The sequence below is a fragment of the Eptesicus fuscus genome, chromosome 13 (assembly GCF_027574615.1).
Source record: "Eptesicus fuscus isolate TK198812 chromosome 13, DD_ASM_mEF_20220401, whole genome shotgun sequence".
Taxonomy (NCBI): domain Eukaryota; kingdom Metazoa; phylum Chordata; class Mammalia; order Chiroptera; family Vespertilionidae; genus Eptesicus; species Eptesicus fuscus.
The window spans coordinates 17,280,678-17,293,599 of NC_072485.1; the positions used below are offsets into that span (position 1 = coordinate 17,280,678).

The 12,922-nt window shown below is 39.6% G+C and overlaps 1 protein-coding gene across 2 annotated transcripts in view; it reads left to right on the forward strand.

The window, feature by feature from the left end:
* Positions 1-240: 240 nt before the first annotated feature.
* Positions 241-12,922, forward strand: part of TRPC6 (transient receptor potential cation channel subfamily C member 6) — a 105,664-nt gene continuing 92,982 nt past the window's right edge. For both annotated transcript variants that reach the window (XM_028157008.2, XM_008149196.3), the window contains exon 1: positions 241-410. In XM_028157008.2, coding sequence (XP_028012809.2) covers positions 241-410 — 170 coding nt within the window. The remainder of the gene's footprint in view (positions 411-12,922) is intronic.

Sequence of the window (12,922 nt, forward strand, 5' to 3'; positions counted from 1 at the left end):
GGGTCCCCTTTGTGACCGACCCCCTGACTGGTCGAGTTCGCCCCCTGCTAGCAGCAAAGCGGCTCTCGGAGCTCGGACCACCAGGCGTCCGCACCCCCCGCCTCAACCTCGTCCCCCGGGCACCGGTGCGCCCCGGGCCCGTCCGGAGAGGGACGCGGAGCAGGCACCGCGTCCCCGGCCACTGCCCAGGCGTCTCCCCCCCGGAGCGGCGCGGGGCCCGGGCCCGTCCGGCTTCCCGCCATGAACCCGAGCCCACCGTTCGGGGCCCGGACGGGCGGCTCTCCCCGGGGCGCGGCCGGGGCGGGCGCGCGGCGCAACGAGAGCCAGGACTACCTGCTGCTGGACGCGGCGCTGGGAGAGGACGGCTGCGCGCAGCCCCCGCTGCCGCCCTCCGGCTACTACCCCAACGTGTAAGTGCGAGCGCCGCGGGGCCGGGCGCGCTCTGCGGGGTGCGAGCCGACCCGCGAGCCCGGGCTGGGACCCCGGGAGCGGAGGGGCGCGTGGGGGTCTTGATCGCTCCCGGGGAGCCGGCGCGGGGCGGGAGGTCTGCCGGTGAGCGTGAGCCCGCAGGCCCCCCGAGACCACAGCGGGTGATCAGGGGTCTCGTCCGTTTCTCCGGTGCGGAGGCCAGCTGGCCCCCTCAGGGAGACCCCGGGTCCTGCGCCAAGTGGCACGGACTGGGCAGGGCACTCATTCAAAGCGGCGCCCCTCCGGCTCGGCCTCGGTGGGGAGAGGAGTGGAACACGAGGGTCCTGGCGCTGCCTCGGCGCGCGTCTCCGCGCGCTGCCCGCCCCAGCCCTTCCGGGGCGCGCACAGGTCCCCCGGACCCCAGACGGCAGGGAAGCGCCCAGGTGTGCGTGGGAGGGGGCGGGCGTGCCCTGGGACATCCTCTTCCCCACCCGGGTCACCGGGTTAAGTGTGGGAAATAGAACTTCTAGGCTTCCCCACCCGAAGCTTTTACCAAAGGCGTCCGGGGAGATGAGCCGGCTAGGATGCGGGCCGGCGAGGAGAAAACTGGAGAAGCGGCCGGGCGGGCGGGGGGAGGGTTCTAGTGCATTCTCAGTAATTAAAAGACTTTATTTAATAAATTTTTTTTTTTGGAGGGGTGGTGGTGGAGAGGAGATTGGCACAGGCGGGCAGAGGGCGAAATGAAGGCGAAGTCTCCCCTCCCCCACCCGCCTGGGCCCACTGGTGCAGCTGGGAGATAGCGTTTCTGCCTCGTTGCTCCTTCACTGGACTGGGCAGTCAGGTTTCCTGACTTGCCACATCCATCCACATGCGGTTTTCCTCCGGAGGAAAGCAGGTCTCAGTGGCAGTTCAGTAGGCAGCTCTAGAGGTGTCTATGGGGGAGGGGGCATCCGCCCCCTCGGCCCCAGGCAGACCCTCAGGATAGCGCAGCGCGCCCCAATCTTTGGCCAGGGCTGCCCACAGACAAGGCTGCTGTGGTTCCCTGTCACAGTAAGAGGTGAACCCTAGGAAATGGAGCATCTATTTTCTTGCCAAGATAAAAGAAGAAAAAAAAAAGTTAGAACTGGTTGCATGCATCTGTGTGCTGTACAATTTGAAATCATTTACTGTTACTTCTCTTTTTTTAAGATGTGAAATTTTATTTTACGGTATTGGCTTGTAGGAAATGCCTAGTATACTTTTTTCTGTATGTGTACGTGTCTTTTTCTTCTGTTTTTTTTTTTTTAAATAAGATATATTTTACATACCATACAATAAGTTGTACAGTTCAGTGGTGTTTAGTATATCCACAAAGTTGTGAAATCATCATCACTATCTAATTCCAGGACATTGTCCTTATCCCCAGAAGAAATGTTGTGTTTGACTTTAAATGACAGAATATTTTTATTTCTTACAGTGCAGCCCTTCTCAAACTTTAGCGGACCTATGAATTACCTACAGATCTTGTTGAAATGCAGGTTCTGATTCAGTAGGCGCTAGGTGCAGGCCAAGATACTGACTTTCTAACAATTGCTGAGAAATGTGGAGGCTGCTGGTCCACAGACCACACTCTGAGTAGCAAGGAGATATATGCCAAGAAAAAAATAGAAAGAAAAATGAATGAATCCTGGATATGGTAAATACAACTATTTTCAAATTTGATTTGAGAGTATATGTTTAAAACATAGGTGAACTTTTTTTTTATTGGCTTAGATTTGAGATCTACTAAGAAGGTAATATTATCTGTCACTAAGTTAAGCAACTTAAAATAGCTATACTGTTTTTTAAAAATTAGACTGTCCCATAAACAAAATCTTTTCTTTTCTTTTTATCACCTGATTAGTCTATAATCACTTGTTACTCTCAGTGGGAAAAATAATTCTATTTAAAAACTAGTGTAATATAGTAGCAGTGAGACTAAGTAAAGTAATAATATGTCCTGAAAACTTTCCCCAATGTTTTCTTCAAATGTAGTTCATTGCCTTACTGATTTACTAGTATCCAGTTCTTACATTACCTACTATGTAGAGAGTATTTTTCTCCCTTAGTTCAGGAATTCCAGATCAATCTTAATGGCTAGACATGGGCAGCGGAGAGATGAGCAGAAATATTTGAATGTGCTTCAGTTCATAAGAAGCATCCCTCGTGTCATGTCAGAGCTATTATAATAATTTAAGAGTGAGCCTTGTTCCAGAATTAGAGTTTGGCCGTGTCTAAAATCTGTTATTTCCAAAAGGTTTTATAGTTACTTTTCCTTACTGTTTACTCTGGCAACGTTTTTATTTTTCCCAGTTAAAAAGTCAAGGAACTGAAATATTTTAACCAATAAACAGCAGTACTTCACACCTATGATGTAAGAGAAAGAGCTAAAGGAAACTACTTCCCTTTGGTAGAGAGTACAAATAAACCCTTCCATCGGCTATTGACATGTTATTTAAACAATTTCATACATTTCCCCGGAGTGGGAGGAGTGTTATTTGTGAAAGGGCAATCACTAGTGCACTTTAGACATGGGCATGGGCATTTTCTGAAATCATTGAGATTTTTCTCTTATAAAAATCACAATTTATTTTTTTTGCAAGTTGTCTTTTCTGTGAGATAAATTCAGTGTCTCTGGCTAAAAAAATTCTGTTTCATAATGCTTTTACGTAGAAAGATTTTTACATATATTTTACATATATCAGCAGATGAGAGCAGATAATGGTGGCAAATTATTTTGTTTGGGAGCAGTTCTCAGGCCTTAATAGTGTAAGTAGTAACATTTTGACATGGTGTTTAGAAGAAAAAGATTCAAATTCTTCCTTTTTCCAACTTTTAATTGGTAGTCAATTAATGTGCTCTGTTTTGGCCAATTTGTAATGGTGATTAGCAAGAAATGGTCCATGTTCTGCCAGAATCCTAGGAGGTGTATTATTTCGAACTTAAAAGTATGTCTCTTGTTCATCACTTCTGAATATGAGGAAGAATTCTGGACATAAAAAGTAATGTTAAGGGTTTCTAAATTCTCAAGATCTGAAACACAGTCCAACTAAGCATTCTATCTGGAAAAGACTGACTAAAGAATTAAGCATAATGACATAGTAAGCTGTTTGTAAACTAAAGCTCTGGCAATACAGTGGACTGCGATAATTTTTAAAAATTATGCTTATTAATACCTAGCAATACTGGATAAAATATTTAAAATAAGTTTACAACAGTATGCAGTTTTGCAAAAAGTAAAAGAGATTACCACGTGTCACAAGCAAAGACATTAAAAGGCAGAGCATAGCCTGTGAGCTGATGCTGTGGCTGCCTGGGGGATTATGGATCTGAGTGACCAGGAGCTTCGAGTCCAGTGTCCATATGAAATGGAGAGAAGCTAAGACCTCGGTTCTAGATGAGGCAGAGAGTTGGGACTGAGACATCTCTGTTCCTGCATAAATCCAGGATCCTTGTTTTTATGAGAGGCTAGGCTAGAAAAATACACCACCAGCACAAAGTGAAAACAAGAAACTTTATTAGTAAAAGAAAAATAAATCTTCCCCTAAAAATTTCATTCCTTGGGCCTGCATGTCATGTGAGTTTTGGTTTTTGCTTTTGTTTTTTACACTGCTGAGCTCACCTGGAAATCTTCAAGTTGAAAAATACCCTTGGGACTTCTGGAAGGGTAAAATAGAAAACCATTTTTGAAAGAATAGTACCAACCATCTCAACTGCCAAGGATTTTCAAGAAAATGGCAAAAGATAGAAGAGCATGGCTAAACATATGCTCACTATCATACATGACAAAACATGCAAGGAAATAGTCAACCAAGAATGAGAGCAGATGATACAATCCACGAGGGAGAGTCAGCATGAGATGCAACAGCCTTATTGGATCCTTATAATGGAACTTGAGATAATGCAGCAACATGAAAGAGAATATAAAGTACAGAATATAAAAATAAAATTGTTGGTAATATATAAGGAGAAATCAAACTCTAAGGAGAGAATAAGAGCTACTTAAAAAATAGAAACTCTATAAATGAAAGTACAAATTTGAAATAAAAAAACTCTGTGGAAGGATTAAAATGCAGATTAGCCATAGCATAATTGATGATAATACCCAGCATGCAGAGACATAAAGAAACAGTAAATATAAACATTAGCAAGTCATGGAATAAGAAGGTAGGAGTTCCAAAGGAGAAAATACAGAGAATAGGGGAGAGGCAACATTTGAATAGATAATGGTCGATCATTTTCCAGAAATGATAAATTCTCATGTGTATGAAGTACAGCAAAATTAGTGCAATACATAAAAATAAACCCATTTAAACATATCATACTGAGATTGCAGAACACTAAAGACAAGAGGAAATATTAAAATGAACCAAGATACAAGGGATTTGAATGAGTAAGTTATTTTTAATTTAAAAAATTTCAATTACAGTTTATAGTCAATGTTGTTTTGTATTAGTTTCAGGTGTATCGCATAGTGGTTAGACAATCATATGCTTTACAAAGTGTTCCCTCTGATATATCCAGTACCTAACTAGCACCATGCATAGTAATTACAGTAGTATTGACTATATTTCCTATGCTATACTTTCTATCCCTATTACTATTTTGTAACTACCAATCTGTGCTTCTCAATCCCTTCACCTTTTTCACCCCATCCCTTTAGCCTCCTCCCCTCTGGCAACTATCAGTCTGTTTTCTGTAACTATGAATCTGTTTTGTTTGTTTATATTGTTCTGAAGAGTCCACATATAAGTGACATCATGTGGCATTTGCTTTTGAATGACTTATTTCACTCTAGGTCCATTCATGCTGTCAAAAATGATAAGAGCTTATTATTTTTTATGGCCAAGTCATATTGTATATATGTTCCACTGCTTTTTTATCCACTCAACTTTGATGGCACTTGGGTTGCCTCCATAGGTTGGCCATTGTAAAGATTGCTGCATTGAACATAGGGGTGAATATATTCTTTCAAATTAATATTTTGGGTTTCCTAGAATATATACCCAGTAGTGGAATCAGTGGGTCATAAAGGCAGTTCCATTTTTAATTTTTGAGGAAACTCCACACTGTTTTCCACAATGGCTGAACCTTCTGCGTTCCCAACAACAATCATGAGGATTCCCTTTTCTCCACATCCTCGCTAATACTTATTGTTTGTTGATTTATTGACCATAGCCATTATGACAGGTGTGAGGTGATATCTCATGGTGGTTTTAATTTGCATTTCTTTGATGATTAGTGACCTTGAGCATCTTTTCATATGTCTACTGACTATTTGCATGTTGTCTTTGGAGAAGTGTCTATTTAGGTCCTTTGTCCAGTTTTTAATCAGATTGTTTGTTTTTTTGATGTTGAGTTGAGTTGTGTGAGTTCTTTTTAAATTTTGGCTATTAACCCCTTATCAAATGTATTATTGGAAAAAATGTTCTCCCATTCAGTGGGTTGTCTTTTCATTTTGTTGATGGTTTCCTTTGCTGTACAAAACTTTTTAGTTTGATATAGCCCCATTTATTTATTTTTCTTTGATTTTCTTGCCAAAGGAGATATATCAGAAAAAAATATTACTAATAGAAATGTCTGGGATTTTACTATCTATGTTTTCTTCAAGAATTTTTATTTTATCAAGCCTTATATTTAAGTCTTTAATCTATTTTGTGTTTATTCTCCTATATGATGTAAGAATGTAGTTTTATATTTTTGCATGTATCTGTCCAATTTTCCCCAACACCGTTTGTTGAATAGACTATCTTTATCCCATTGTATGTTCTTGCCTTCTTTGTCAAATATTAATTGAGCAAATATGTGCGAGTTTATTTCTGGGCTCTCTATTCTTTTCTTTTTATCTATATGTCTGTTTTTATGCCAGTATCATACTCTTTAGATTGCAATAGCCTTGTAGTACAGTTTGATATCAGGTAATGTGATACCTCCAACTTTGTTTTTCTCTCAATATTGCTATGGCTATTTGGGGGTCTTTAGTGGTTCCATATAAAGTTTGTGGTTTATTTGTTCTAGTCTGTGAAACAGACCATTGATATTTTGATAAGAATTTCACTGGATCTATAGATTGCTTTTGATTGCATAGACATTTTACTTTTCCTATCCATAAGCACAGTATATGCTTCCACTTATTTGTTTCTTCTTCGGTTTCTTCCTTCAGTGCCTTATAATTCTTTGAGTACAGGTTTTTACTCCTTGGTTAAGTTTATTCCCAGGTATTTCATTTCCTTTTTTGATGCAGTTGTAAGTGGGATTATTTTCTGTTTCCCTTTCTTATAGTTCATTATTGCTTTATAAAAATGCAACTGTTTTCTGAGTATTTATTTTGTATCTTGCTACTCTACTGAATTCATTTATCAGTTCCAGTAGTTTGTTTTTTTTTTTACAATGAAATCTCTAGGGTTCTCTGTATACAGTATTAATTATGTCATCTGCAAACAATGACAGTTTTACTTCTTCCTTTCCAATTTGGATGCCTCTTATTTCTTGTTCTTGTCTGATTGCCGTGGCTAGGACTGTCAGTACTATGTTGAATAAGAGTGGTGAAAGTGAACATCCCTGTCTTGCTCCTAATCTTAAGGGAAATGCTTTTACTTTTCCCCCAGTGAGTATGTTTTTCATATATGGCATTTATTTTGTTGAGATGTATTTCATTTCCACTTTGCTGAGAGTTTTTATCATAAATGGGTACTGGATTTTGTCAAAAGCTTTTTTGGCATTTATTAATATGATCATATGATTTTTATTCTTTATTTTGTTTAAGTGGTATATCACGTTAATAAATTTGCAGATATTTACTAACCTTGCATCCCAGGAACAAATCCTACTTGATCATGGTATATGATCTTTATACTGTACTAGAGGCCCGATGCACGAAATTTGTGCAAGGGCCTCGGCCCCCACCACCAACGCTTTGTCTGGAAGGAAGGACATCCGGTCTAATTAGCATATTACACTTTTATTATAGGTTGCTGGATCTGGTTTGCTAATATTTTGTTGAGGATTTTAACATCTATATTCATCAGGGATATTGGCACATAAATTTCTTTCTTTGTTGTTTCTTTATCTGGTTTTGGAATTAGGATAATATTGGCCTCATAAAATGAGCTTGCGAGTTTTCTTCCTTTTGAATTTTTTTGAAATAGTTTGAAAAGGGTGGGTGTCAGTTCATCTTTGAATGGTTGGTCAAATTCACCTGTGAAGCCATCTGGTCCAGGAGTTTTATTTGTTGGAAGTTTTTTAAAAAATGGCTGGTTCAGTTTCATTAGTTGTAATTTGTCTGTTCAGATTTTCTGTTTCTTCTTGATTCAGTTTTGGTTTATTGTATTTTTCTGGGAATTTATCTATTTCTTCCAAATTATCCAGTTTGTTGGAATATAGTTGTAATACTTTCTTGTAATTCTTTGCATTTCTGTGGTGTCAGTTGTTACTTCTCCTCTTTCATTTGTGATTTTATTTATTTGGGTCCTCTCTTTTTTTCTTGATAAGTCTGGATAAGGGTTTATCAATTTTGCTTATCTTTTCAAAAACCAGTTCTTGGTTTCACTGATCTTTTAAAATCTTCTTTTATGCTCTTATTTTGTTTATTTGTGTTCTGATCTTTGTTATTTCCTTTCTTCTACTCACTTTTGGCTTTACTTTTCTTTTCTAGTTTCTTTAAGTGTAAGGTTAGATTGCTTATTTGAGATTTTTCTTGTTTTTTAAGATAGGCCTGAATTTCCTTTGTAGGACTGCTTTTGCTGTGTCCCATAGATTTGGGGTTGTTGTGTTTTCACTTTTATTTGTTTCAAGATATCTTTTGAGGGAGAAACCAAGATGGTGGCATAGGTAAACACCTAAACTGCTGCCTTGCACAAAGATTTCAAAACTACAACAAAAAGACAAAATGGACATCATCCAGAACCACAGGAAGGCTGGCTGAGTGGAAATTCTACACCTGGAAGGAAAGAGAAAAGCACACTGAGACTCAGAGGAGCTGCAGGAGGCAGAGGTACTGAGACGCGCTTGCAGAGAGGACTGGCAACTGAGTACACGGCTGGCTTTCTCAAGCGGGAGGGAGACAAAAGCTCCCAACTGCACTGAACTGCAGTTCCGGGCGAGACTCTGGGGACCCAGACTCATACGGGGTGAAACTGGACTGTCAGGAAAGAGAAAAGCACACTGAGACTCAGAGGAACTACGGAAGGCAGAGGTACCAAGGCGCGCACACGCAGAGAGGGCAGGCAACTGAGTATGCGGCTGGCTTTCTCAAGCGGGAGGGAGACAAAAGCTCCCGACTGCACTGAACTCCAGTTCTGGATGAGACTCTGGGGACCCAGACTCATTTGGGGAGAAACTGGACTGTCTGGCAGAGGGCGGAACTCAAGGGCGGCTTTCTCTCAGAGGTGCTTGCAACAATTACCACGGGACACTGAGACACAGGGCAGGGCTGATGGGAAACCAATGCTGTCTGCTCCACCCTGAGACTCTGCCCCATTCAAGCTGAGCACAGAGGCTTTTGAAAGTCTTCTCCCATAAGGGTGTCTCCAGCACAGAAGTTCTCCTAGCATAGACACAGCTGATCCTCACAGCCAATTGGCCTGGAGGTCAGTTCCTCCCAGTGATACCAACAATAATCAAGGCTTAACTACAAGACTGTGCACACAACCCACAAAGGGGTGCACCAAGAATGTCCATCTCAGGTAACTGGGGAGGCCGAGCCACTGGCCCATATAGGACAACTAGCACACAAAGCCACTCTATCAACTCAGGGAAGCAGCAAAAATGCGGAGACAAAAAAACAGATCACAAATGAAAGAAATGGAGGAAAGCAAACGATTGGATATAGAGTTCAAAACCACGGTTATAAGGTTTTTCAAGAATTTCCTAGAAAAGGCCAATAAATTTACTGAGACCCTCGAGGATATGAAAAAGGACCAACTAAAATTAAGCATACACTGACTGAAATAAAAGATATTATACAAAGATCTAACAGCAGGCTAGAGGATCGTAAGAATCAAGTCAAAGATTTGAAATACAAAGAAGCAAAAAACACTCAACCGGAAAAGCAAAAAGAAAAAAGAATCCAAAAATATGAAGATAGTGTAAGGAGCCTCTGGGACAACTTCAAGCGTACCAACATCAGAATTATGGGGGTGCCAGAAGAAGAGAGAGAGCAAGATACTGAAAACCTATTTAAAGAAATAATGACCAAAAACTTCCCCCACCTGGTGAAAGAAATAGACTTACAAGTCCAGGAAGTGCACAGAACCCGAAACAAAAGGAATCCACAGAGGACCACACCAAGACACATCATAATTAAAATGCCAAGAGCAAAAGACAAAGAGAGAATATTAAAAGCAGCAAGAGAAAAACAGTTAGTTACTTAGAAGAGAGCACTCATACGACTGTCAGTGGATTTCTCAACAGAAACTATGCAGGCCAGACGGGACTGGCAAGAAATATTCAAAGTGATGAATAGCAAGAACCTACAACCAAGACTACTCTACCCAGCAAAGTTATCATTCAGAATTGAAGGGCAGATAAAGAGCTTCACAGATAAGAAAAAGCTAAAGGAGTTCATCACCACCAAAGCAGTATTATATGAAATGCTGAAAGGTATTCTTTAAGAAGAGGAAGAAGAAGAAAAAGGTAAAGATAAAAATTATGAACAACAAATACATATCTGTCAACAAGTGAATCTAAAAATCAAGTGAATAAAAAAATCTGATGAACAGAATAAACTGGTGAATATAATAGAATCAGGGGCATAGAAAGGGAGTGGACTGACAATTCTCGGGGGGAAAAGGGGTGTGGGGGTTGCGGGAAGAGACTGGACAAAAATTGTACACCTATGGATGAGGACAGTTGGGGGGGCGGTAAAAGCAGAGGTTGGGGTGGGAACCGGGTGGAAGGGAGCTATGGGGGAAAAAGGAGGAACAATTGTAATAATCTGAACAATAAAGATTTAATAAATTTAAAAAAAGATATCTTTTGATTTCTTCCTTGATCTCATTGTTAATGCACTCATTGTTTAGTAACATGCTTTTTAGCCTTCATGTGTTTGTGTGTTTTTCTTTCTTTTTTTTTTTTTGATTGAATTTTAGTTTCGGACCTGATGGTCAGAGAAGATGCTTGATATGATTTCAATCTTAAAAAATTATGGAGACTTGTTTTGTGTCCTAACATGTGGTCTGTTCTAGAAAATGTTGCATGTGTACTTGAAAAGAACATATTTGAGTAAGTTTTAAAATTCAAAATATATACAATGAAAATGCACTCCTAATGTATCTTGATACCTATGATATATAATGTGTTGCTTGTAAGAACTGTTTTTTTCTTTTATATAAAGGTGCTGTTTAGTCTTTAGGTATTACTGTAATGTTTTATACAAAGTTGATGCTCCCTCCATTGCTGATAGTATCTCTTTAAACAAGGATATGGACAAAAAGAGATTCCTATTTAAAGATGATATCAATGAATCACAGTTGTTGGAGAAACACCAAAATATTCTTAATTCTGTTCTTTATTTCACATGATAAAAACAAAACTGACTTTTTTGGAGACATATTTATTTTTTTATTTGATCTATGCATTCCGTGAAGCATTTCTGTTTCATAAAATAGTTTAAGTTAAATAGAAACTGTGATTATTTAATGTTAAAATGCTTGATACTCTCTCAACAAAGACTTCAAGATTATTTTTACTGTTTTTGGGTACAAATAAAATTATTCCTGGTGCATGGTTAGGCAATACAGAAAGTATCCTGAAGAAAGAGACGATTAAAGCATAATAGCTGTTTAAACTCAAAGTAGTTTACATTATTAATGATCAAAATCAAGAACTTGAATAATGTGCCATAAGCATGATATTGAATTACAGACATTGTCATAATAGTGTTTATATGATGTTTACTTATAGGCCATAATATTATTTAAAATTATACATCATGGAGAATCTGTTATTAAATAAAGGTACATGGAAAATTTCTTTATTAAATGTGATTTTATCTTTCTTTTTATTATATTTAAATTTTTTTCCAATTACAGGTGTAAGTAACTTTTTTTAAAATGGGTTATGAATTCTTTAAAATTTTTGTTGACTCCAAGATGGTTTTGGATAACCTATCTATGATCTTTAAGACCCAGACTTTTAATTTCTGATTTAAGAAAAGTAACCTTAGGTCAGAGAGCACAGATAAATAAAATCCCCAGACACAGCCTTCTTTTCTCCAGGCAAAATAAAATATTTATTCAACACAGTTATGTATAAATAAGCTAATGAAGAAATTCAGATGGCAGGCTAGAGAATGTTTTGTTATGTTAATTACTAATGGACCACACTACTCTCTTGAAGAAGTTTAAGATTAAAGTGAGACTATGACCTCAGGCCTATGAATCATATTAAATTTTCATGTTTCTTCCTCATTTTGCCTCCATATATCTAATAAATATGTCTGTTCAAACATCTGTCATATTTAAAAACTAAATATTTAGTGATTTCAGAGAGGAAGGGAAAGGGAGAGAGAAACATCAATGATGAGAGAGAATCCTGGATTGGCTGCCTCTTACATGCCCCTCACTAGGGATCAAGCCTGTAACCCAGGCAAGTGCCCTGACTGGGAATTGAACCCTGACCTCCTGGTTTATGGATTGACATTCAACCATTGATCTACACTGGCTGGGCACATTTTTTATACTTATTTGTTTATATATCTCTTTCCTTCTACTACACTGTAAGTTTCTAGAGGTGGACGACCCTCCATCTCTCTACATTTAACACAGTGTATAGCAAAGAAAAGCTACAAATTAATTTATTCCTTAACAAAGATATGGTTCTTTCCTCAATGCAGAGGTGGGCAAAAGTAGGTTAATAATAATAATAAATACAATAATTGATAAATAATAATACAAGAATAATGTGTTTCCTGTACTCAACACTCTAAATCTAATTTTGCCCTTCCCTGTATCCTATATAATAAAAGGGTAATATGCAAATTGACCCTAATGGAGGAATGACTGGTCACTATGATGCACACTGACCACCAGGGGGCAGATGCTCAGGCCTAAGCCATTAGTTGGACATCCCCCGAGAGCTCCCAGGCTGCCAGAGGGATGTCTGACTGGCAGCTTATGCCTGATTCCCCGGGGAGTGGGCCTAAGCTGGCAGGTGGACATCTCCCGAGGGGTCCCGGTTTGTGAGAGGGTGTAGGCTGGGCTGAGGGACCCCTCTGAGTGCACGAATTTTTGTGCACGGGGCCTCTAGTTTGTCATAATAAGGAATGAAGTGATACAACTCTTTTAATAAAAAAAAGCATCTGAGTCCTCTAGGTTAGGCAGAAGAATGAATGTCCACATAGAGGGTGATACCCATAAGATCCTTAAGACCCAGACATATCCAGTTGCATATCCACTGAAATTCACCTTCTTCTGGGGAACTGGTTCCTGCCACTGCCATGCTGCTCTCCTTTTAGCTCTCTAGCCTCAGGCTCTTCCCTTCAAGTTCCTTCCGGGCA